The sequence below is a fragment of the Gorilla gorilla genome, chromosome 16 (assembly GCF_029281585.2).
Source record: "Gorilla gorilla gorilla isolate KB3781 chromosome 16, NHGRI_mGorGor1-v2.1_pri, whole genome shotgun sequence".
Lineage (NCBI taxonomy): Eukaryota > Metazoa > Chordata > Mammalia > Primates > Hominidae > Gorilla > Gorilla gorilla.
In genome coordinates, this window is record NC_073240.2 from 94,217,243 (window position 1) to 94,244,380 (window position 27,138).

The 27,138-nt window shown below is 42.2% G+C and overlaps 1 protein-coding gene across 6 annotated transcripts in view; it reads left to right on the forward strand.

The window, feature by feature from the left end:
• Window positions 1–25,583, forward strand: part of CHD2 (chromodomain helicase DNA binding protein 2) — a 144,824-nt gene extending 119,241 nt beyond the window's left edge. For 5 of the 6 annotated variants that reach the window (XM_063698855.1, XM_055364203.2, XM_031002048.3 and 2 more), the window contains 6 exons: window positions 2,276–2,410; window positions 6,796–6,974; window positions 9,995–10,094; window positions 12,321–12,534; window positions 17,630–17,876; window positions 21,959–25,583. In XM_063698855.1, coding sequence (XP_063554925.1) covers window positions 2,276–2,410; window positions 6,796–6,974; window positions 9,995–10,094; window positions 12,321–12,534; window positions 17,630–17,876; window positions 21,959–22,292 — 1,209 coding nt within the window. In that variant the 3' untranslated portion in view covers window positions 22,293–25,583. Of the gene's footprint in view, window positions 1–2,275; window positions 2,411–6,795; window positions 6,975–9,994; window positions 10,095–12,320; window positions 12,535–17,629; window positions 17,877–21,958 lie in introns of those variants that run through there. The other variant, XM_055364206.2, reaches the window with a different exon arrangement.
• The last annotated feature ends 1,555 nt before the right edge of the window (window positions 25,584–27,138 follow it).

The window sequence follows — 27,138 nt, forward strand, 5'->3', positions numbered from 1 at the left end:
TAGAATGAGATTTGAGGGCCCTGGAATAATTGTCTTTTTATGGGTATGTTCAGGAAGGATGGGTGGGGCCGTTGTTGGGATACCTGCACCTGTCCTTGCAGAGAGAGGGGAACCTGCAAGTTTGGGGTGTTCTTTAAAAAAGAAGGCCTTTACTTGGTCTTTTATTACATATTTCAGGGGAAAATGTTTGAATGAGATAGGGCAGGTGAGAGAAATCTGCATTTACATGTAAATACGAAATACGTTCTCAGATTCATATTAGAGGAGCACAATCCACAACTGAATTTGAATACTTGAAGAGTTTGAGTCAAAAACAAATATTAGCAAGAGTTATTGGAATATAAATGGATGAAAAGCCTTGCTATTATAACCTTTACATTTGGGGTTTTATGAAGTTCATTCTAAACCAAAGAATTCGGTACAGTGTTGCAGTGTATACTTGCTGACCTCTGAACACAGTAAAATCATTGCCAAAACACAAACAACTGCTATAATTCTAACATCCAGTTGATAACTCTAATAGATTTCTTGATAAGTGCCTTTGAAACTTTTACTTTGAAATTTTTATCTTACTTTGAAATTTTATATTAAATATAAAATAAACTTCTATTTAAGAACAAATATAAAAATCAGATTAGGCTGTTTGGGTAGTCTTTCCTCCTCACTTAGCAGTATATCACAACTTTCCAAGTGAATAAATGTTAAAGTCATTTTTACAGCCTTGGCAACGTAGGGAGACCTCGTCTCTACAAAATAAAAACAAGCAAAAATCTAGCTGGGCATTGCGGCATGTGCCTATGGGCCCAGTTGCACGGGAGGCAGAGGTGAGAGGATTGCTTAGGCCCAGGAGCTCGAGGCTGCAGTGAGCCATGGTTGTGTCACACTTCACTCCAGCCTGGGCAACAGAGGAAGACCTTGTCTCAAAAAAAAAAAAAAAAAACAAACAAAAAAAAACAAACAAAAAAAAAACATTTTTAATAGTTGGGGAGGATTCTGTTTGGGTGTAACGTGTTAGAAGCAATTTGAATTTCCCATTTTGAAATACTTTATAATTTTTGATGTTAGTAGACCATACTGCGATAAATAACCTGTGCATTTGTGCTCCCACAGAAAGACATTATTTTTCTTAAAGTAAAACATTAAAAAAATTAAAAAAGAACAATTTTAGCAAACATCTGTTTATCCACTCTCCAGATACCACAACTGTTGTTAACATTTTCTCATGTTTACTTTAAGTGGCTTTTTTTTTTTTTGGCGGGGCCAGGCGGCGGGAGACGCTGATATCTTTTGTATTTCATGAACATATGACTGATACTGTTGAAGCTGCCCCCTGTTCCCTTTCCCTAATTTTATTACTCTTCTTCTGTTTTCCCCATAACCACTACTGTGAAGTGGGTTCGAAACCTTCCTGTTCATGTTTTTATATTTGTAGTACATATTATAGTGTATATCCATATAACTATAAACAAAGCATACTGTATGCTTAAAAATGTACATGAAGTCAAGCCAGGCGCAGTGGCTCACACTTGTAATCCCAGCACTTTGGGAGGCCGAGGTGGACAGATCACAGGGTCAGGAGTTCGAGACCTGCCTGGACAACATGGTGAAACCCCGTCTGTACTAAAAATACAAAAAATAGCTGGGTGTGGTGGCATGTGCCTGTAATCCGAGCTACTTGGGAGGCTGAGGCAGAAGAATCTCTTGAACCCAGGAGGCAGAGGTTGCAGTGAGCCGAGATCATGACGCTGCTCTCCAGCCAGGATGACAGAGCGAGAATCTGTCTTAAAAAAAAAAAAAAAAAGTACATGAAGTCATTTTATATATTCTTCTGCAACCTTTCCTTCAATATAATTGAGATTTATATAGATTTCATTTAAAATAATTTAGTTAATACAGATTCCTAAATCAAAGGGTATGCTGTTAATAAAAGTTGCTACCTGATACTCTGGAAGAGTTCTGCCAATTTGCAATCTTAACCTCTTGATGACATTTCTGTGCATTTTACAGATAAAGGAGTAGAAGCCCAAAAATAGCACTGATGAAATTGAAGTTATAATTGGGTACATTTAGAGATGGAAATGGGAATAATGTGTGAGTAAGCTGCTAATCAGATAGGTTTGTCTTCATGATGTTTCAGGATTTTATTTTACTTTTTAAAAAGTAAACTGAGACCATCATATTTACCCATTTTAATAACACAACATAGGTAAGAAACCTAAATCGCACGGTAGGATTGCACAAATGACAATGACTCCTTGTAACTCTTTTTTAAAAGCCTAAAAGTGGTGATGCCAAATCTTCGAGTAAATCAAAGCGATCTCAGGGTCCTGTCCATATTACAGCAGGAAGTGAACCTGTCCCCATTGGAGAGGATGAGGATGATGATCTGGACCAGGAGACATTCAGCATAGTAAGTCTTGAAATCGGGGGATGCCAGTGTCTGCAGCCACGGTGCTTGCTGTGGCTCTGCCTTTTATAGGTCCAGCCAGAGCTTCAGTTGAGCTAAGCAATAGTACATTACTTTGGAAACACGTTGCTTACAGTATCGGAAGACCATGTGCTCTTCAGCAGGCTGGCAGGAAGAGATTTTCTTGTCTTTTATTGAGGGGAAATTTAAGGAGGAGTGGATTTCATGTCTTGTGCTCCTAGTTAAGAGAGGCTCTCAGGGCCCTTAGAGGCATTTGGGAAAGAGAAGTGTTCACTGAGCAAGTATTTATTGAATGTTTTCTGTGTTCCAGCCCCCAGAGTTACCATGTTGAATAGATAACCATTTCTATCATCGTAAACTGTACATTGGAGTAGGGGAGTTAGATAACTACACAAATCATGTTGGTGCCCCTGTGACAGGGCTCTGGAGGAGAGAGAGTGCATACTGTGGAGATCCTGTGAGAAGGGAATTTGACCTAGTCAGGGGATGCCAGGAGGGCTTGTGTAAGGAAGTGATGTTTGAGTTGGGTTCTGAAGGAAGAATAAAAGGTCACAGGAGAAGAGGGGAGGGCAAGGCGATGGGGAGCGAGTGCATGGACCAGGCCTTGCACGGGATTGGATACAGGCCAGTGTGTCCTCAGGGTCCCTTTGCCCCTGGCTGGAGCTGCAGGTATCGATTTCACTGTGCCATCATCCCTTCCCCACCTCTGTGGTCTCTTCTCCCCGTACTTCCACAAATCCATTAATCAAACAGCTCATTCAGGCTGAAAGAAAAAGCGGTTTTCTTTCAAATTTGAAAATACTTCCATCTTGTGGCAGCAAAGGACCCTGTTGACCCTGTCCTGTAACCTCTCTTTGACTTCTTTCTCTGAGTTCTCTAAAACCTATACACGTATGTATATAGATATTGTTTTCTTTGCACTTAACTCTGTTTTCTTAAGTCTCTTTTTTGCCTGTGAGCTCTCTGAGGACAAGTATTGTTTTATATAAAGGTCATTTAGATGCTAGAAGTATATCAATAAATGAGTAAATTGAATAAATGAATAAACTAATTACATAGCCAGCTAACCAATCTGTTTCCTAGTCTTTCTTATCCGAGTGTTTATAAGAGAAAATGATATCTAATGTTCTGTGGTACCATGATATTTAAAAAATGCTCTTACAAATGACTCATTTAATCTTGTTTTTATATTATGAAATCTTTAAAAGATGCAGAGAAATTTCAGGGATATAATAGTCATTGATAAATATACCATGAAGTTTTGTCAAATCTGAATTTTTTTAAGACCCAAAATATAAAGCTGAATCCCTTGGTGTTCCTCCCTCTCAACCTATGCTTTTTATGTCTCTCTCTTTTTGTTTTTTTTTGAGACAGAGTCTTGCTCTGTTGCCCAGGCTGGAGTGCAGTGGCGCAATATCGGCTCACTGCAGCCTCTGCCTCTTGGGTTCAAGCAATTCTCCTGCCTCAGCCTCCTGAGTAGCTGGGATTACAGATGCGCACCACCACACCCGGCTAACTTTTGTATTTTTAGTAGATATGAGGTTTCACCATGTTGGCCAGGCTGGTCTAGAACTCCTGACCTCATGATCCGCCCACCTCAGCCTCCTAAAATGCTGGGATTACAGGCGTGAGCCACCGCACCCGGCCTTTTCTCTCTCTCTTACCTCCCAGACGTAACCATGATTCTGAATTCAATGTTTATACTTAACGTGTGGTTCTAGAGTTTTACTACTTAAGTCTGTAAAGATGATAATAGCTCACATTAATAGCCAGTTACTGTTTATGTGCTTTATATATATTTTTTCCACAACACTCCTGTGAGGTAGGTTATTGTTTCCATTTTACATATTTAAAAATAAGGTGAAAAGAGTTAAGTGATTTGCCCTGTGTCACACAGCTAAGACATAGAACACAGTTTTGACCCAGGCAGTTAGGCATGAGAGGTTGGGTCCATAACCATTGTCCTACGTAGCCTCCCACATATAAACAACATAGAGGATTGATTTCCATGTCTTAAAACTGTAATTGGCACTTGTGTATCCTGTAACTTGCTTTTCCTCTCATAGCAGTCACATTTGTTGAGATTTATCTATATTAATAATTGTGGCTGTCATTTAAGTTTCATGTTATTCTACAATTTATTCTTCCACAGTTTATTCTTTCCCATATTGGTGGACATCAGGATTTTTCCAAATGTTTGCTACTACAAATAGGCTACAGTGAAATTGTTGCCCATATTTTCTTGGACTACACAAGTCATAGCTTCTCTAGGGTGTATGGCTTGAGCAAAAATGGTGGGTCATTCATTAGGTGTACACATCTGCCACTTTATTAGATACTCGAGTTCGTCTTGAAAGCAGTTGTAGAGATTGCATTAATTATAGCAATGAATTCAAGTTCCGATTGCTTACCAGCCTTAGAAACAGTTGTTAATTTCTGACTCAGTTAACAGTTGTTAATTTTTGCTGATCTGAGGGCTATGAAATACTGACTGAAGGTCGTTGGACATTTATTTTCATATTTTAGTGGTCATTCATGTTCCTTGTGAATTGCCTATTCAGTTATTCAAAATTGACATATTTGGAATAATTTATCTTTCTTACCTTTTCTGTAGGAATTCTTTTTACATTCTTAATACTAATCTTTTATTTTTTATAGTCATTACAGGTGTCTTTTAGTTTTTGGTATATTTTTTATTTTATGTCCTTTTTAAAAATTGAAGTATAACACAGAAGAATCCACAAATAATAAGTATGTAGCTGTGGAAATGACCACAAAGTGATGGGGAGTTTGTAGAGTTTTCATTATTTGAAAATTTCATGACCATGTGTCTTACTTAGTTCATTGTGCCAGATACTCAGTGGCTGACAACCATGTCCCTACACCATTCTGTGAAATGTTCTTGAATTATATGGTGGTAATTTTCTCTTAAGTTCCCAGTTTTACCTTTATGGAATTTCTTGTGTTTGGATATCGAATTCTGGATATTGGTCCCTAATTTTACTTTTTAAGTTGTTCATTTCTGCTTTTTACTCTACTTCCTGGGAGATTGCTTCAACTTTGTTTCACATTATTTATTTCCAAGACCTTTTTCCTCCACCGCTCTCGAATATCTTTATACTTCTCTTTGCTTTCCATTGTTCACGTTACACACTTTGCTTCGGTGGCTTTGCTGGTCCTCAGTTGTCAGCTCATGTTTAAGAGTGGAGGACTAGACATCTGATTGGAAGTTTGAGCATGTGGGTGGTGGGGCTTGATCTCCTTTGAAAGTTTTCATTATAGGATGATGTAGCAGAAGCTTCTGACAGGTAGTCAGGATCATTTGGTTTTTCCTCTGGGGCTGTCACATTTTGTGAAGAATGCCCCAGTTTCCTGACTCTCCAGAGTGTGAAGGCCTGGCTCCATCCACTCTGGAACGTGAGAGGCAGAGACTTGGGTGCGGCTCATCCTGTGTGACTGTGCTCATGTGCTCACGTAATCCTGTTTTCAGTGTGGTGGGCTCAGCCCTCATCTGTGCCTGTGCGGTCCCGCTCAGAGGTTCTTTTATCCTTTTCTGGAGAATAAGTCTTTCTGTTTGCTGCTGGGTGGAGTTAGAGATCTGGGTATCTTATGAATCTGGATATGTGTTACTTCTTAAGCAGTTTCTAAACCACTCCCCATTTTAGCCCTCATCCTTCCTTCTGAAGACACCTCGCCTTTGGGGGGATTTTGCCGTGTAAGTCAGGTTAGTTCTCGGCTGTCTTCCCTCCTGGCTTCGAATTTCATTTTCTCAGGTCTGTTTTGTCATTTCCCATGCTGCCAATATTTTGTTGCCATTATCCTCTCTCTTGTTTTCTCTTGTCTTTGTGGGCTTGTCTCTTTTAAGGACAATCCCTTTACCATTGTTTTAGTGGGATTGGGGAGGCAGAGAAAAGATTCTTGTGTTCTGTTTACCATCTTATCTGGAAGCCTTTCTCTTGCTTTCTTTCAAGCCTGAAGGATTTGTAAATATTATATCCCGTATTTTTAGACAGTTTCTGGTGGGAGAATTTCAGATTAGGTCTGTAATACTGCTCCTCATTAGATCTTCAGAATGGGCTTGTGAGGCATGCCATGCCTCTCCTGCAGGTGAGGAAGCAGTATTTAGAGAGGTTAAGTAAGGCGTGAAGGGTTATCACATAACTCTAAGCGATGGTGCTGGCACTGCACTTCAGGGTTTTCTGACTTGAATACTTACACTTACTCCACTGCACTAGCTTTACCCACTCTTCCTCTAGCAATTATATGGCATAGGGGTGGGCTGTGTTTTCATCGAGAGCACAGTAAGCAAAGGACAAGACTTATTTTCTGCAGATTGTTTAGGTCTTTACTCTGTTGTCCTGTTGCAGTGTAAGGAGAGGATGAGGCCCGTGAAAAAGGCACTGAAACAGCTCGACAAACCTGACAAGGGGCTCAACGTGCAAGAACAGCTGGAACACACCCGGAACTGCCTGCTGAAAATCGGAGACCGGATAGCCGAGTGCCTTAAAGCCTACTCAGATCAGGAGCACATCAAACTCTGGAGGAGGTAACCACTTTGGCCTCGTCTGCCCAGTTTGATTTGACTGAGTGTGGGAGTGGATTCTGTTTTCTTTTAATAAAAGGTGGCATAGCCACCTAAGAAACCTTTTTCCCAACAAAACTCATCTATTGGCAATATACCTGCAGGCTTTAACTTCCTTTCCATGAAATAGGCCAATTCCACTGAGACCAGCCTTCTGAAGGGGTAGGACGATGTCATTAATTTATTTTATGAGAGAAAGATAGTGTTACTGGATTTGCTGGTCTGTTCTCAGAAATAAATTTTCTTTAAGCCTACAAGGGGCAAAAATCATCTGGTCTTAACTACTTTACCCATCTCAGGTTGATATCCAGATATTCGGATATTACTGTATCTAATACAACTAATTGGTTGGTTCTGTACCAACACATGGTGAAACAAAGGTTAAAACCGCAAGAACTATGAGTTCTCTATTCTCATATGCTTTTTTAATAATTAAAGTAGTAATTTGGATTAAAGCAGTTAATCTAGAACTTCATTGTTTAAGGCATCATGGTTTATAAATGTTCCTTTATATAGCCACTTAAACTTTTTAAAAGGATTTCAATAGTTTTAGGGAAACAGGTGGTGTTTGGTGACATGGATAAGCTCTTTAGTGGTGATTTCCGAGATTTTGGTGCACCCATCACCCAAGCAGTGCACACTGCACCCAATGTGTCATCTTCTATCCCTCAGCCCCCTTCCCCCCAGAGTCCATTATATCATTTTTATGCCTTTGCATCCAATGTTTGGTTTTCCATTCCTGAGTTATTTCACTTAGAATAATGGTCTCCAATTCCATTGAGGTTGCTGCAAATGCCATTATTTTATTCCTTTTTATGGCTGAGTAGTATTCCATGGTATGTATATACCACATTTTCTTTATATACTTGTTGGTTGATGGGCATTTAGGCTCGTTCCATATTTTTGCAATTGCAGATTATGCTGCTATAAACAAGTAAGTGCAAGTGCCTTTTTCATATAATGACTTCTTTTCCCCTGGGTAGATACCCAGTAGTGGGATTGCTGGATATATATCCACCATTCACTTTGGATATTTTAAGAAAACATGACTGGAAATTTTTTTTTTTTTTTTTTTTTTTTAAATGAGACAGAGTCTGACTTTCACTCTGTTGCCCAGGCTGAAGTTCAGTGGCACAATCTTGGCACTGCAACCTCCACCTCCCGGGTTCAAGAGATTCTCCTGCTTCAGCCTCCTAAGTAGCTGGGATTACAGGTGCCTGCCACCACGCCTGGCTAATTTTTGTATTTTTAGTAGAGATGGGGTTTCATCATGTTGACCAGGCTGGTCTCGAGCTCCTGACCTTAGGTGATCCGCCCGCCTTGACCTCCCGAAGTGCTGGGATTACAGGCATGAGCCACTGCGCCCAGCCATGGCTGGAAATTCTAAAAGGCAATTGTAACATTAAATCTCTTTCCATTAATCACAGTTACTTCGTTTTTATTTTATTTTAGACTCAGGGTACATGTGCTTGTTTGTACGTAACCACAGTTACTTTGAACTTGTATAGTTCATGGATAATGTGATTATCTTTGTATAATATGTCCAATCTCAGAGGACTGGTTTTTGAGTGAAAAGTGGATTTAAGAAAACTTCTGCATGATGGTGTCCACAGCATGCTTCACACCTATAAAGAAAAGATTTAATTTTCAAAATGGTACTTTTTTTCCGCTTAACACTGTTACCAACTTCTTTCTTTACCTAGCGGCATCTGGCCTTTTTTTTTTTCTTCTTTTTAAATTTAACACTGATTAGAAGATAGCAAAAGGTCATCCCAGTGAACAGACCCATTTTTAAATGTGCCAGGCACTGTGATCTTGGCTAGCAGTAGCTTATAAGGTCCTCGCCCTTTACAAGTCAAAAAAGTAGTACAAGGTAAGCCCTCGGAGAAGCTGTTCGTCATGAGGCAGCAAATGCAAGCCCAGATAGAGTGGAAGTGTTGAGAAGGAAGTGCGTGAAGAGTAGTCAGGAAGGAAGGTCTTCTGAGAGGCAGGCAGGTGCACTTGAACTGAGCATACATGAGCTGAGTTGAATTGCTGAGATGAACAGAGTTCTCAGGCTTCAGCAAAGGCTTGAAAGTGGGACAGGGAGGGGACTGGGTGGTGTTCAGGATTTAAAGACAGTTTGCTAAAAAGACTGAAGCTCCTTATAGGAGGCTTTAGACAGGAAGGTAAATGGCTCTTCACCTGATGCAGCAGGCTTACTAGTTAGGGAGCCTGTACAGGTGGTCCTGTCAGCAGCAAGCCATGGTGAAACTACCTGTTAGGAAGTTTGAGAAGATATGAGACTCCTTTATCTAGCTCACTCTGACTACCTGTGCTTACTCTTTCTAAACACCTGTTTCATCATATCATTCCCCTGTTGTGCAGTAACACCATGCTAGGGTGAACATAATGGAATTGGAGGGAAAAAGTCACTGAGAGTTTTAAGGAAGAAATGAAAGGTTGTGGTGGCGACAACTGGGAGGAAGGAGGGGCAGCAACACAGAGATGACCAACTGAATGGAGGCCACAACCTGGGAGATGGTGGTGCTGATGGATTTGTGGTAGAGTCCAGAAAGTGAAGGAAAACTTAAAGGACTGGAGTCTGGGGTGTCATTGATAGAAATTTAGAGGAGTTTTAGGTATTGATAGAGCCTTAGTCTCTAAATCCCTCTGTCAGACTCTTTTGGCAGAACCATATAAAGGTGTACGGTAAGTCCTCACATAACGTTGTTTCCTTCAGCTTTGTTTCATTATAACATTGATGAGAAAAAAAATTGATTTTGTTTCCCTTAAAGTTGCAATTTCCAAGAACCTATTGACAACATTAAGTTAGGACTTACTGTATTATTAATGCAAATACCTGAAATAATATTTCTGTAGCTTAATTTCTATGCTTAGGGAGTATACCACAGCAAAATTTAATAGCTTGCTATCCATGAAGATAATAAAAAATTGCTTTTCTAATTCTATAATTCACCAGAACTGTTCATTTTTCTTTTTAGGAACCTATGGATTTTTGTTTCCAAGTTTACAGAATTTGATGCTCGAAAACTGCATAAGTTATACAAGATGGCTCATAAGAAAAGGTCTCAAGAAGAAGAGGTAAAGTACAAATTCAATCCTAATTCATACAAACAAATACCAATTCCACAGAAAAATCTCTTAATTTTTGTTTTTCCATGGGGAGATGATCACAGAATCATGGGTTATTGCTGGTGCTAATAGTCAAACAATAAGACCAGATGGGTGAAATAGCCAATGTATTGGAGCCTAACATGGTTGAAATTCTGACAAAGAGTGTTTATCCTGTGTTTTTAGGTCCTAAAATCATTTGCTCACCAGGTTTTTTCTTCCATTTGCATTTTTCTTCTGTACATGTCAGTAGCTTATAAATGTGGCTCCTAGGAAGTAATAGGGTGGTGGGCAGGAAATACTTTTTCTCTTCTTTTCTGGACGATCTACTTGGTGTCCTTCCAGCTTTTGTATGGAAGGGGTCCTGCTACTCACTTGTGAGAGGTGCTCAGAAGTTGCCTCTCCTTTGGAATAGGGGGATGGGTGCAGAAGTGACATGGAGGAGGCTGCAGAGGCAGTGCTCCTTGTGTGGGTGTGCCCATTTGCAGATCTGCTGACTTGCCAAATGGGCTGTACCCAAGTTGGCCATTGAGTTCAATCTGTGAGCATTAAATACCACCTCCACTAATGCGTCAGCTCCATGAAGACAGAGATTTTATGTCTCTCATCTACTGCTGTGTTCTCAGCACATAGAATGGAATAGAATGGTGCTGGGGACAGGGAAGCACTCAGGAGTATTTGTTATGCTGTGCCCAGTGCTGTGTTGGCCTGTGAAGCAGCACCCTCAAGTAGTTGATAATTTAATTTTACATGGAAGAATATGTTATAGCAGTAACATACAGGAATCATATAGTAATAAGCATTATAAAAAGTCTATAAAAGGATAGTCAGGAAAGGCCCCAGGAGGGAATGAAATAGTTAGGAAAGGCCCTTTAGAAGGGAGTGAAAATTAGGAAGAGGGTCTGAAGTTGGACACATAATCATGAAAGACTTCATTCATTTAGGGATCAGAAGTGAGTATAAGTTGAATAACAAAAACAGTGGTATCCTACTAGTGGGAGTATACATTGTCACAACCTTTCTGGAGAATTCAGCAAGATTTATTAAAAGACTAAAGCATGCAGTTTTGCTTCCAAGAATTTAGTTTTGAGAAGGAGATAGAGATTTAAACATGTTTATAATGGAAATGGCTTGGAAGCCGAACAGTAAGAAATACATTCAATGTGGCTAGGCGCGGTGGCTCGTGCCTGTAATCCCAGCACTTTGGGAGGCTGAGGCGGGTGGATCACTTGAGGCTGAGAGTTCGAGACCAGCCTGGCCAACGTGATGAAGCCTCATTTCTACATAAACTACAAATATTAGCTGGGCGTGGTGGCACATGCCTGTAGCCCCAGCCCCTCAGGAGGCTGAAGTGGGAGGATCGCATGAGACCAGGAGGTGGAGGTAGCAGTGAGCTGAGATGGCATCACTGAATGCCTGCGACAGAGTGAGACTCTGTCTCAAAAAAAAAAAAAAAAAATACAGAAAACAAAAACATTCAGTAGTTCATGATATATCCATATTGGGGAGTATTAATCAGTTATTAAACATAATATTGTAGAAATAAGTATTTACATGGAAAGATTTTCACAATACATGAAGTGAAAAATGAATACCAAATATTTTTGTTTAAAATATAAATACAAAAAAAAGCTTCGAAAAATACGTGCCAAATTATTAACAGTAATTCCCTTGCTGGTTAGGATTTGGGCCACTTTATTTTTTTATTGTGTGATTTTTTTTATATCAAACATTTGACTTGTGTGATAAGGAGTAATGTTACTCCAACATTCAGATATTTAGCTTGATGACTTTGGCACAGGAGTTAGTTCCTACTGGACAGTCGAGGGTTGTTTGTTGTGGTTAGCCTTGGAAAGTTGGTAGTCTTGGTTTTACATGGTCCAGGATGATCCTCTGAGAGTGCCGCCAGCCTGGGTGCCTACACCATACCCTGTACAGTGACATCTAGCAGTCTATGCATGTGTTCTTGCAGGTACTTAGCAGTAATGGTCAAACTCAGCATAAATTCCACTGAGTTCCCCCAGCAAATAGCCTAACAGTGGAATTTATGAGCCTTTTTTTTGTTAGGAGGTAGTAAACAGCAGTTCAGAAGTTAAGAAGAACAAGAAGGAGCTGTTTAGAGGTGATAGCCTTTATTCTTCTCTGGGGAATTAAGCCTGGGATCTTGAGCTTCTTTGGTTTCCTTTTACTCTTTAGGAGCAAAAGAAGAAAGACGACGTGACTGGGGGTAAGAAACCATTTCGTCCAGAGGCCTCAGGCTCCAGCCGGGACTCTCTGATATCTCAGTCCCATACCTCACACAACCTTCACCCTCAGAAGCCTCATTTGCCTGCCTCCCATGGCCCACAGATGCATGGACACCCAAGAGATAACTACAGTCACCCCAACAAGAGACACTTCAGTAATGCAGGTAGGTCATTAAGTGGAGTTTTTAAAAGAGGTGCCAAAAAATAAAAAATTCACATAGCCGTTTCATTTTCCAAAGACACTGGCTAGACTTCTGTGCTTTATTATCTTCTAACACTTTGTTGTCCTCTCTTTTCTTAATGAGAGAAAGCATGAAATAAAGATCCCCCAATTTTTTTTTTGTTTGTTTGAGACTGAGTCTTGCTCTGTCACCCAGGCTGGAGTGCAGTGGCACAATCTCGGCTGACTGCAACCTCCGCCTCCTGGGTGAGGCGATTCTCGTCCCTCAGCCTCCCGAGTAGCTGGGATTACAGATGCACACCACCACGCTCAGCTAATTTTTAAATTTTTAGTAGAGACAGGGTTTTGCCGTGTTGGCCAGCCTGGTCTCAAACTCCCGGCGCCATGTGATCTGCCCACCTCAGCCTCCCAAAATGCTGGGATTACAGGTGTGAACCACTGCGTCTGGCCCCCAGGACTATTATTTCAACTTCCGATTAAGAAGAACCCAGCTAACATGAACAAACGAAAAAGACTGAGGGAGAAGTTTACATTCTGTATGACAGTTAAATGGTTAAAACTGCTAATCTTGAAAGAGCTCTTGTAAATTGAGAACAAAACAATAACTGAATAGAAAAATGGGCAATCAACAGAGTGAAGAGACAGTTTATGTAAGGGGAGAAAATATTACCAACCGTACATCTGATAAGGGGATAATATCCAAACTATGTAAGGAACTCAGCTCCTTATGTAGCAAGAAGGCAAATGCTCGATTAAAAAGTGGGTAAAGGACCTGAATAGACATTTCTCAAAAGAAGACATACAAATGGCCAACAGGTATATGAAAAAATGCTCAGCATGACTAATCATCAGGGAAATGCAAATTAAAACCACGATGAGATATCACTTCACACTTGTTAGGATGGCTAGTACCAAAAAGTCAAAAGATAAGGGTTGCCAAGGATGTGGAGGAAAGGGAACCCAGCGCATTGTTGGTGGGAATGTAAGTTAGTACAGCCATTATGGAAAACAATGCAGAGATGCCTCAAAAAAATCACAAACAGAACTACCATATGATGCAGCTGTCCCTCTACCGGCTATATATTCAACGAAAATGAAATCAGTTATGTTGAAGAAATGCCTGCACTTACATATTCATTGCAGCATTATTTACGATAGCCAAGATACGTAATCATCCTAAGTGCCCATCAGCAGATGAGTGGATAAAGAAAATGTGTATATACACAATCGAATAGTATTCAGCTTTAAAAAGGAGATCCTGTCGTTTGCAACAACATGGTTGAATCTGGAGGGCATTTATGTTAAGTGAAATAAGTGAGGCACAGAAAGAGAAAAACTGCATATTCTCACTTATGTATGGAATCTGAAAAAGTCAAACTCATAGAAGCAGGGAGTAGAACAGTAGTTACCAGGGTCGGAGGGCAGGGGAGAATTGGGAAGATATTAACAACGGAGATAAAATTTCAGTTAGATATGAGGAATAAGTTGAGAAATCTGTTGTACAGCATGTTACAACTGTAGTTAATAACAATGTATTATATAAGTGAGGTAGTGCATATGTTAATTAGACTGATTCAGCCATTCCATAATGTATATGTATTTTAAAACATTGCATTGTAATCAATAAATACATACAATTTTTAATTGTCTATTAAAAAATTTTTACAGTCTGGCCAACATAGAGAGACTCAGTCTCTATAAAAGTGTGAAAATTAGCTAGGCGTAGTGGCGTAGTAGTCCCAGCTACTTGGGAGGCTGAGGTGGGAGAATTTCTTAGGCCTGGGAGGTGGAGGTTGCGGTGAGCCAGGATTGCACCACTGCACTCCAGTCTGGGCAATAGAGTGAGACCCTGTCTCAAAAAAAAAAAAAAAAAATTGCAGTTTTGAAACAAAACTCAAAGGAATCCAGATTGAATTAAAATTCTGGAAATTTGATTAGAAAAAAATAAACTCTGGAGCTTATCCATTGTTCTAAAACAAAATGAGCAAAAGTTATGAATTAGACAGTTCATGTAAAAGAGAAAATTCAAATGGCCAATATGACAAGATGACCAACCTTGCTACTAGGGAAATATAAATTAAAGCAACGATAGGTTAACCAATTTTTTTACCCATTCAGATCATCAAAAATTAAAAAGGGAAATACACACCAATTGCTAAGAGTGTGAATTGCTATAATCTTTTCAGAAAATAATCTGAAAACCCACTCTGCGGGTTCTGTGTTCCTCCAGCAGTGGTCCCTGCCTGGGAAAGACCCAGATCCTTAGCCTGTTGCTGTCGCTCAGGATCACAGATCTCTTCAGTGGTGACAGAAGTCATCTTTTATCTCTTTGAGGTTTTCTGCTCTGTGGAATCTCAGTCCTTCTAGTCCTCATTGCTTTAGCTGCTCTTTGATGCCTTTAAACACTTCTTTTTTTTTTTTGGGAGATGGAGCCTCGCTCTGTCACCCAGGCTGGAGTGTAGCGGCACGATCTTGGCTCACTGCAACCTCCACCTCCCGGGTTCAAGCGATTCTCCTGCCTCAGCCTCCCAAGTAGCTGGGATTACAGGCACACACCACCATGCCGGGCTAATTTTTTTTTTTTTTTTGCATTTTTGTACAGACAGGGTCTCACCATGTTCGCCAAAGTGGTCTTGAACTCCTGACCTCAGGTGATCCATTCGCCTCAGCCTCCCAAAGTGTTGGGATTACAGGCGTGAGCCACTGCGCCTGGCCTAAACGCATTCTTTTTAATCTTCCCTTTCTCATTGTTTTTGGCAGGATGTAATTCTGCTACAAGCTACCCTGCCTTGGAAGCATTACGTTCTATGTTCTGTAATCTTAAAAATCTGAGTTCAAAATTATTTCATCACCATTTTGTTGAGGGAAAAAAAGCTAATGATTTTGCAGAATGACTGGGAAATGTTTCCCTGTTCTTAGATGTAGTTGCATCAGTTATACTGGCTTTTTTCTAGTATTAGGCTGTTTTTGTGTTTTGCATACGATGTCACTTATTTTATATTCTGAATCCTTTAAAATAACTTCTTACTAAATACATTCTTTTATTTAAACCTTGGATTCCTCACCCATCTTTTTAATAGCTCAATACTTTGTAACCTGTGATTTACCTCACAGAGGGTTTAAGAAGAAAGAAAATCTCTTTGATTTACTCCGGAAAAAATGAACTAGCTTGAGTTTTAAGCACCTCTACAAAACCACAGACATTGACACCCTGTTAGAAATCTCACTTTCCATTTGATATGAAGCCATCCTCAGGTGATCCTTCGCATATTTAGAAGGTGTCTCTTTTTGTTGTTATTTGTTAATTCTTAGGGTGAATAGTCAAAAGTTTTTTACTTTGTGGTGCTCTTATCTGATCTACCCAGGTCAGCCATGAGTTTAAGCCACTGGTGGACTGTACATCATATTAATGCTATCAGTTTCTAAGCTCAGCACTTCCTTAATGGTGTTGTTCTTCAGCTCTGTAGAAAAAAGCTGGAAGGCCAGTAAAATGAGTAGAGACACTTATTTGGTGGCATGTCTTTGATCTTCACATAATTATAGACAGAAGATGGATTTTTCCATGAGGTCATAGGTTCCTTTTAGTTAGTCCTCTGTATTAGTTTCCTAGGGCTGTATATAACAAAGTATCACAGACTAGGTGGCTTCAAACATCAAACATTTATTTTCTCACATTTCTGGAGACCAGGAAGTCTGATATCAAGGTGTCAGCAGGGTTGGTTCCTTCTGGAGGCTCCGAGGGAAAAGCTGTACCATGCCTCTCTTCTGCCTTCTGGTGGCTGCCAGCAGTTCTTGGCGTTCTTGACTCACGCCGATTTCTGCCTCCATCTTTGCATAGCCTTCTCCTATGCATAGCCTGTCATAGCTCCCTCTGCCTTTATTTTGAAAGGATACCTGTCCTGGAATTTGTAGCCCAACCTAAATTCAGGATGATGTCATCTAGAGATTTTTAACTTAATTACATCTGCAAAGACCTTGGTAAAATCACACTCACAGGCTCTGGGTGGACATGACATTTTGGTAGCCACAGTTTAACTCTCCATCCCTGGACTTCTGTGTCTTCACTACATTTTCTGATTCAAGTTGAGTATGATTCTTTTCCTTAGGAGAAAAGGAAGGCTACAGAAGTTAAAAGGATTGTAGTTTGGCCTTAATCTGTAAGAGACAGAGCACTGATCCAAGCTCAAAGTTAGAGAAATTACTTTTTTATAGGAGGAGGTCCATTTTTGTGTGTGTGCAGAATAGGGAAGAATAATAGAATCGGTGAGTGTAGTCTGGAGAGATTTTCAGAGACCAGGCACAGCAGGTACCAGCAGGTGAAATAAACGTTAGATGTGTAACCGGAGGATATTACTCACAGCTGTGAAACTCAGCGGTATCATTTTCTGAATTAGTTTTGTTTTGGTGTTAAGAGTCTGCCACAGATTGGAAGGTTAAACAGCTATGGAAAGTGAAAAGCGGTAGTTGTTAAGATTTCATAAGGAGAGGAGTAGTAAATTTTGCCTTAAAATTTTGTTGGAAAGAATGTTGAGGAGTCATTACTGATACGTTAGCCAGCAGCAACAAGACCAAGAAGAAAGAAATTTAATGTATGTTTGTAACATGTGTCAGGCTTTCAGTTTGAACTTCAGCAAAGTAGTGCTTACTTCAGCAGCATACCTACGAAAATTGGAACAATACAGAGAAGATTGGTGCGGAAGAAAACAAAAATAAAAAATAAGGCTGGACGTGGTGGCTCACAGCTGTAATCCCAGCACCTTGGGAAGCTGAGGCGGGCGGATCACCTGAGGTCAGGAGTTTGAGACCAGCCTAGCCAACATGGTGAAACCCTATCTCTACTAAAAATTCAAAAATTGGGCAGGCATGGTGGCGGATGCCTGTAGTCCCAGCTACTTGGGAGGCTAAGGCACGAGAATCGCTTGACCCAAGAGGTGGAGATTGCAGTGATCTAAGATCGTGCCACTGCACTCCAGCCTGGGCAACAGAGCACGACTCCATCTCCAAAAAAAAAAAATTGTAGTGAAAGTGAAATTCATCCATTTCTTGCAGTCATCAGATCATTCTTTCTTTTCCTGCAGATCGAGGAGACTGGCAGAGGGAAAGAAAGTTCAACTATGGTGGTGGCAACAACAATCCACCATGGGGAAGCGACAGGCACCATCAGTATGAGCAGCACTGGTACAAGGACCACCATTATGGGGACCGGCGACATATGGATGCCCACCGTTCCGGAAGCTATCGACCCAACAACATGTCCAGAAAGAGGCCTTATGACCAGTACAGCAGTGACCGAGACCACCGGGGACACAGAGATTATTATGACAGGTATGCAAAAGGCTGTGAGACACCAGGTGCCGACCTTTGCCAGGAGCTGTTTCTAGGGAGAAAGTGACGTATACATGAATGTATTTATCTATCAAATTACTGAAGATCTCATCATGTGTCAGCCACAGGGAATCCCATGTCTTGGTTATAGGTTTTATGTTTTATTTTCTGGGTCATAGGGAGCACATTTCACCTGTGCAGGAAAAGAGTTTTCTGCCGTCTTTTGAGGAAATCTAGTGAAGTGGTCGCCATAAAATATTAGAGTCAACAACCAAAATTATTAAGCTCTGTGCGAGGCTGTCAGCCACACTAGGTATCAGGGATCCCGAGATGGGTACCAGCCCACAGTCCTTACCTGCCACGAGCCCATAATTGAAGAGTCGAAGTCTTTCGAAGCTGCACCCTCTTTACTTCAGTACAATGCCACCAGCAGTACGATGAGCCAAAGCTTTACATTGTGAGAGTAGCAAGTCCAGGGAGAGCTAAAGAGGTTTTATCTGTATTTCCTAATTTCAAATCTTGGATAATTTAACCTCATAGCAGCTTTGGTTTTCCCTGGGCTGATGACGTGCATCATTTGCACTGTACCTTGAATTTAAAGTGGGAAAATTTCATATACATGTGTCAAAGTCCTGCTTTGTTTTTGGAAGATCTGGTAACAGTAGGCTGCATTAGCAGAGAGCTGTAGCTGAGTAGCTGCCACCTCGTTAGGAGACTGCCCCTCACTCCCACCCTTCTCTATTGTCTGGACCCAGTGGGCACTTGCCCTGCATTCTTCTAGTAGGTCTATATTTCTATTTGGTATCACTTTCCTTTTGCCTGAAGGACTTTTTCTGCTGGTGATAAACTCTTTCAGTGTTTGTATGTATGCCTGAAAAAGTATTTTGCCTTCATTTTTGAAAGCAGTTTTTGCTGAGTATATACATTTTTAGCTTTACAGTTTCTTTCAGTGCTTTAAAGATGTACCTCTGCTATTTACTTGCATTGTTTTGTGATGAAAAATCTGTCATCCTTTGTTCCTCTTTACATAATGTTCCTTTTAAAAAAAATCACTGATTATAATGTGCCTTGGTGTATTTTTCCTTGGTTTCTTGTGCTTGGAAATTTTTGAACTTCTTGGATCTGTGGGTTTATTGTTTCCATAAAGTTTGGAAATTTTTACAATCTTCTTCAAATATTTTTTCTGATGCCCCACTCTCTCTTCTTTGGAGATTCTCATTACACCTATATTAGCTTGCTTGAAGTTGTCTCACAGCTCACTTGTATTCTGTTGACTTTTAAAAAATTATGCTTTCTGTTTCACTGTGGATAGTTATTGCTACCTCTTCAAGTTCACTAATACTTTCCTTTTCAATGTCAAGACTGCTGTGAGGCCCATCCAGGGTACTTTGCATTTTATACATTGTAGTTCTAAAAGTTCGGAAAGTTGTTTTTGGGTCTTTTTATATATGTTCTGTGTCTAACCTTTTAAAACCTGGAACACAGATATAACAATGGTTTTGATGTCCTTGTCTGCGAATCTTATCACTTGGGTCAGTTTCAGTTGATACCTCCTCACTGTGGGTCTTGCTTCCCTGGTGCTTTCTGTGCCTAGTAATTTTTGTCAGATGCCAGATGTAACATTTACCTTGTTGGGTGCCGGATATTTCTGTATTCCTGTAAGTATTCTAGAGCTTTGTTATGAGTTGCAGGTTATTTGGAAGCAGTTTCTTTTTTCAGGTCTTGCTGTTAAGATTCGTTAGGTAGAACCAGAGCAGTGCTCAGTCAAGGGCTAATGATTGCCCACCCCCAAGGTAAAGAGCCTCATTGCACTCTACCCAATTGCGTTAGTCTGTTTTGCAGGAATACCTGAGGCTGGGTAATTTATAGAGAAAAGAGTTTTATTTGGCGCACAGTTCTGCAGGCTGTACAAGCATAGCACCAGCATCTGGTTGGCTTCTGGAGAGGCCTCAGGGAGCTTTTACTCACGGTGGAAGGTGAAGTGGGAGTAGGCGTCCCATGGCAAGAGAGGGAGAGAGAGAGAGGAGGAGGTGCCAGCCTCTAAAGCACCAGCTCTCACATGAACTCAGAGAACTCACTCATTATCACAAGGACAGCACCAAGCCACTTATGAGGGATCTGCCCAAACACCTCCCACTACAACACTGGAGGTCACATTTCAACATGAGATTTGGAGGGGACACATACCCAAACCGTATCACCATCTGGAGGTCTTTGGTGTGGCTGGTGAGAACAGGCACGATGCCAGTTCTTTGTGAGCACAGGGCACTGTTACCTTCAGTCTTTTCGGGTGGTCCTTTCCCTGGCCTTGGGTAGTTTCCCCACATGCACATCCTAAGCAGTATTCAGTTGTATACCTGGGAACCCTCTGTAGATCTTCAAACTTGTTTCTCTGCAGCACTGTCTTCTCTCATGCCATGTCCTGTGAACTCTGGCCACCTTGGTTCCCCATCCCTCACCTTGGGAAGCCAACTGGTGTCTTTCTGGGTTTCCTTCTTCCTGTGTCACAGCCTGAGGACTATCTCATGATAGTGAACAGGAGCCGTTAAAAGGCTCATTTCATTAGAGTCCATTCCTCAGGGATCACTGTTCTTCATTGCCTGATGTCTGGTGTCTTGAAAACCACTGTTCTATACATTTTGTCCCTTTTGGCTGTTTCAGGCAGGACGGTAAATCTAGTCCCTGTTATTCCATTTTGACTGGAACTTGAGATTGCTCACTTCTTCCTCCCTCTTTCTTTCATTGAGGTGAAATTCATATTACATAAAGGAACTGTTTTAAAGTGAACAACTGAATGACCTTAGTGCATTTATAATATTGGGCAGCCACCACTTCTATCTAGTTCCAAAACACTTTCATCACTCAGAGAAAACCCTATGAGCATTAAATAATCCTTCCCCATTATTCCCTCTCCCCAGCCTCTGGCAACCACCAGTTTGCATTCTGTCTCTCTGGATTTGCCTATTCTAGACATTTCATATAGAAAGAGTCATACAATATGTGACCTTTTGTGTCTGGCTTCTTTCACTTAGCATAATGTTTTCAAGGTTCATTCATCAGTACTCATTCCATCTTATGGCTGAATAATATTTCATTGTGTGGATATACCACATTTTGTTTATCCATTCATCTGTTGATGGACATTTGAGTTGTTTCCATCTTTGGGCTATTGTGAATAATGCTGCAGTGAAGATTGGTAGACAGGTACTTGACTACCTGTTTTCAGTTTTGGGTATGTGCCTGGGAGTGGAATTATCAGTCATATTCTTTACGTTTTTAGGAAACACCAAAATGTCTCTACGATGGCTGAACCATTTTACATTCCTACCAGCAATGTATAAGAGTTGAAGGTTTTCCTTATCTTTGCCAACACTTATTTCCTGGGTTTTTTTTTTTTTTTTTAATGAATATCTCTATCTTTGTGGGTGTGAAGTAGTCTCATTGTGGGCTTGAATATGCATTTCCCTAATGATTAATGATATTGAGCATCTTTTCATGGTTTTTTTGGCCATTTGTATATCTTCTTTGGAGAAATGTCTGTTCAAATCCTTTGCCTGTTTTTGAGTTGGGTTGTTTTTGTTGTTGAGTTTTACTAATTCTTTTTTTAATGGTATCATGAGCAGTTTACCATGGTCCAAGCTAAAAATTTTAATACTCTTCACATTGAGTTGGTTTTTAAGAGAATTTTATTAACTAGTCACTCACTTGTTGCATATTTAGGTTGATGGTGTTATTAATAACTTACAAAATAATTTCTGTGGCTCTTTTTCTCATGGGCTGGGTCCAGGAATGTGGTAATGTTTATGGATCTTACCAGATTTTTCCTAAAGGGAGTGAGTTTGCAAAGCCATCAGTGATTTTTCAAGTGTGTACTTGTGTCACTGCACACTTGAGCCTTATTTCATAGGACGTATTTTGCTAATAAGTGTAAAATGACTCTGTTATTAATTTTTTTGATTCCTAATAATGTGAGCATTTGTCGTTGAATATGAGTATATGAGGAAGAGCCAAGTGGGTAGTGAAGAGAAGTGGATGGGAATCTGGTTTCAGTCTTTTGACTAATCCTTGCGTCTCTATTTCAGGCACCATCATGACTCCAAGCGGAGGAGATCCGATGAATTTAGGCCTCAAAATTACCACCAGCAGGATTTCCGACGAATGTCTGATCACCGCCCCCCTATGGGCTACCATGGCCAGGGACCCTCAGACCATTACCGCTCTTTCCACACAGATAAACTGGGGGAATATAAACAGCCTCTACCCCCATTGCACCCTGCAGTCTCAGATCCTCGCTCACCCCCTTCTCAGAAATCTCCTCACGATTCCAAGTCACCCCTGGATCATAGGTCTCCTTTGGAGAGATCACTAGAACAGAAAAACAACCCAGATTATAACTGGAATGTTCGGAAAACATAAAGGACAGCTCGTAAAGGAGAGAGTAAGAGTCACCAAACACGTGGATATTTTTGGTCTGATCCTACAGTAGCCGGTTATCTAGACCAGTAAGTGGAGTTTTGGACATGCTGCTGCTGTCAACTCACTGGCTGAAGGAGCACTTCAAGGAATGGGAGGCCTTTCACTGGGTCCAGCTCTGATTCGGGTCACCACTCCTGCACTTTGGCACCCCATCCCATTCCAGCCTAGTTCTGGCCTCCCACTTTGACGGGCACTTGGAGGAGGAGCTGACTTTGTGTGTACCAGCTTCACTGGGATGTGTTTCCCCAGTCAAGGAACAGGGGATCTTCAGAGTCATGAATGTTTTCTTGCCAGGGTCAGTGTTCCCAGGACCTTAGTGCATGGTCGGGGCAGGAACTGGTGCATGGAGGCTGCTGGGACCTGATGTGAACAGTGTGTGATTTGGTTGATTTGGTTCACTCTGACGTGATGGATGCTGCTGATGGGGAGTGGCGAGTTGGGGCAAGCGGGTGGGGACAAGCATAGGACTTGAAGGGGAGCAGGTACACCCCTCAAATATGTTCTTGGGAGAAATGATACACTCGGCCTCATTATGTGAAACCTGTGGGTGGGGTTGGGGTGGGGAAGTAGAGAGAGGGCAACAGCTTCCACAACTGCTTCATCTCTGCCAACACTAATTTTTCCCACACTGTCTTTGTACATTTCAGAGGTTTGGTCTCCTGAGTGGGCCTCGTTTTCCCACTGTGCCAGGGAAGGTAGGTTTCTCTGGCTGACTGAGTACTGTGAGTGAGGCAACATTGATGCCAGCATGGGTCTTACTTGACTGGGGAGTAGGCTGAGTGAGGGGTAGGGTGGGTAGGTGGGGAGTAGTGTGGCCAGGGAACTGGAATCCCTGGTGGATTTCTGATTTCCTGTGGTGAGAAGGAAAGCTACAGGACCTGGAGAAGGGGATGCAGGGGCAGGCCTGCTGACCAACTTGTTGCAATCACAAAGGTGGGGGTCCTGGTGCAGGCAGTGAACAGGCTTCTAATGTGGGGTTCAGTAGTGCCAGCAAGTGGGGGAAACTTTCAGTATTGCGCTAGGTCAACACTTCCTGCTGCATTTCCTTTCCTTTGCACAGCTTGAAGAAATAGATTGGACAGAATCACACATCATGTGGTGGGCAGATGGAAATAAGTACCTGTGGTGAACAAGTTTCTGCTGTAGTTGGAGATCATTAGAATTGAATTCAGTTTCTCTTAGAATATAATCAGGTATAAACCTAAGTTAAACTTTTTCCCAAACAAGGAGCATCCAAAGACACAGTGACTTGAGCTATAGATAGTAAAAATCATACTAGAGTTGAACTGAGTCAGGTTTAGGAAGCAAGTTTGCTTGCATCAATTAAGCAGGCTCTTTTCAATTGACTGATGCTGGGGCCTTCAGTTTTATTCTCAGTATAGATTGCCAGTATTGTTAGAGTATCCAAAGGCCTTTCTAGAATGGAGACAGAATAACTGACTTGAACATACAGTGTGCCTGTAAGTGTCCAGGCTCAGAGCTGGTGAAAACCCTTCTGTTGGGCGTGTGCAGGGTTAAACTCCTGAGGTAACTTGTGAGGACTTCAGTGCTTGCTGGTGTCCTGGGCAGCACCATGAATGCCTTTACCAAGACATGCCGAGTTGGATCCCCCGAATGAAGCAGGTGTGGCTGTGGTGTGACCCTTGCTCCCTGCTACACAGAGCATCGCAGGGCTGGCCTGTATGGTTTCCAGATGAGGGTCTGGGTCCCGGAAACTTGTGTTGAGAGCTCAGTGGACCCACCCCCCTTGCTGAACCCTCATAGTTCTTGGGGTTGTCCAGCCTGGACTTGTAGCACACATGTCCTGAAGCAAAGCTCCGGTGACTGCATGAGCCACCTGGCCACAGTCCTCCCATGGAGGGCCTGCTGTGACGCTCAGTGGAGATGGCAGGGCCTGTGTCTCCACTTAGGCCACACAGTGATAAGGAAACCACAGATGGAGCTTCTTGCTGATAATATTGACTCTAGCCCATGATTGCCTTGCCCAAGCCAAAGAGGAAGGTTAGGTTGGCTTGTCAAGCCCTTGAGCGATGGGAGATGGGGTGGGAAGATGAGCCCCTGCAGAGAGTTGGGTAGTGTCCTTCAGGAATGAAAGGAGGGGCAAAGGAGTCACCAGAGGCCCTGCATTTCCATCAGGGTTTCCACAGTCATCAGGGCTTCTCTCTTGAGTTGCTGATAGGAGATGTGAGTTATGCCCAAAGATGTCTTACCGTGAGGAAAAAGAAACTTCCTTTTGTTCACATTCAGGACTCTCAGTGCCATATGAAGTAGCAAAAGGCAGTATCGGCCAGATCAGTGTTACATTGATTCTAAAATTACAGTGTCCCCATTAGACAACTATTTTAGGTGCTGGAGTATGTTTGAAGAGTGTGTTGGGAAAAAGGAAGCATTTCTTCATTGATTTAAATCAGTATGAATATTATATGCCTAAATAAAAAAATTTGCACAGGTAAATTCTCTCACTTGTGAATGGGAGAAGCTGCCCCAGGAATCTGTGAGGATGGTATTCCCTGGAGTCTGGCTTTGAAAGATTTCATTGTTGGTAGAAATAACAGGTTGAGAAAGAGGGAGTTAGCATCACCTAAAACCTGCACGTGAACAAGGGTTGACATGATGCACTACGGCCTTAGAAAAGGGCCAGGTGAAACCCCAAGCTAATCACTGCGGTCTTTCAGAGCCGGACAGACAGGTGCCAGCAGAGCCCGGGGCTCACTCTCCTTTCAGTCATTCCTTAGCCCTTCGAAGGGAAGCCCAAACACTTTGCACGCTGTGCTGCAGACATTCTGGCCTGGTGTGTCTGAAAGTTGCATCAGTCCTCACGGTGCAAACACAGTTGATTTAGGAAGTCACACAATGACACTGAAATCCTACAGACCAAAATCCACTTGTCAGCAGGAGCAGCAGCCCAGGCCCAGCACCAGCGGTCTTCCGGCTCCTCTGAGGGCTGCCACGTTGGGCGAGGGGAGCCATGCCAAGGGTCCAGGCTGCTTTAGGCCATCTGTGCCCCACTCATCTGGGGACAGATGGTTTTTCTTTATTGTAAAATTGTGGACTTTTAAAACCTGTTGACTAAACAGTAATTAATTTATATTTGTGAAAAATGCCACTGTCCTAGTGATTTCTGATGTAAATAATGTTGTTTATATAGTATGTATTAAATTTTCCTACATTGTAAAACTGCTGTACTTTTGATTCTTGTATATTAAAAAGTGTTACTGAGCATTTTTAGAATTGGGCTAACACGTTGCATTGCATTGTGGTGTGAGCTCTGTGACTAGAGATACCGCCTTGTCTACCTTCCCTCGTTGGTTGCTGGGTCACATCCAGATGTTTTGACAGCTTGTGAAGTGGAGTCTTTTAAAGTTGCATTTCCCTCCATCCAGTACCAGTTGCATTGTTGGGTACCAGCCTTAACACCACAGATATCTAAGCTGTTCCTGAGTATGCCGTCGCTGAGGTGAACAGCTCCCTGGCCGAGCAACTCCAGGCCGTGGCCCACAGCTCTGCACTTGAGGGAGGACTGGGGTTGCCGAAACCGGTAGTTAATTCCCGTGGGTTAGTCCTGCCTGGGGGGATCCAGGGAGACCTAGGGGGGCCATCCCTTCTATCCTGAAGGAAGTAACACTGTGTCTGCCAGCCTGTAGCTTTGAGGGTAATTTAACAGATGGGGTCTGGGGGGTGGCATTTTATAATGGAAACACTGACACAAACGTTAGCTTTAGTATTCTGGCACAGGGGCAGGCCCAGCTCTGGTGCAGCCCAGACAGAGGAAGGGTGGCACAGCCTGCGGGCGGAGATCTCTGTCTGAATAGGGGTTGAAGTTTGCCCAGATCCACGATTTTCACTAATGTTTTGGTGACTTTGAGACTAAACTAAATCCCTGTGAAGCTCTTAAATCTTGATACCAAATAAGCCATGTGTCTACTGAGAGCTGAGCTGTCAACTCCTGTGACTCTGCTCCGTCAGCCCAGGGGACTTGGATGCAGGGGCCCTTGCCAGCCCTGGCCCGTGCTGGAGCGGGAGGCTGGGATTTTTAGTTCACGTAGTTCTTGAGAAAGACGAAGAAAAGCTGAGGGCTCTTGTTGCCCATAAAGAAACGACTCACAATCATGTTGTAACTCATGACTCAGCTGGAACAATTTGGGGAAACTTTAAGAACAAGTACTGCAATAATCAGCTTATTATGATTTACAATAGCAACAAGGCTTCGAAACTGCCAGCTGCCAAAACGCCTGCCTTTTACTGGAAGCGGCCGGCCCAGGGCCCCTGCCTCCTCCCTCCTCCCTGGCAGGGCCTCGCACGCCTGGCATCACGGCAAGCCCTCCTCAGTCAGCGCCAACAGAAAGGTCACTTATTGAAACCCAAATCCTTGCAGTTTGCCAGACCAGAGTCAGCTCCAGATTCCAACCTGTGGCTTTTAAAGGAGCAGGACCAGCTCTGATGTAAGGCTTTGCCTTAACTGAAGCCCCCTGCACCAGTCCTTTCTGTCATATCTCATGGGACCCATTTGGTCTCCCAGCCTACCTCAAATTTGTTCTGATCAGTGAGGGGGTGGGGAGGAGAAGGTGCAGCTGGATTCAATGAAAGTTCCATCCTGCAGAAACCTGGGCACCAATTGGGGCGCTGTTCCCGCTGCTGCCGGTGGGCCCCTCCCCCAGGCTTGACGTCTTGGGGACGTTCTGGTCAGTTCTGCTGACGTGTGATGTGGTGGATGACAGTGTGCTCAGGCCACCTGGTTTTGCGCTGAGCCTCCTGCTGTCTGGCTTTGTGTGGGAACATGGACCAG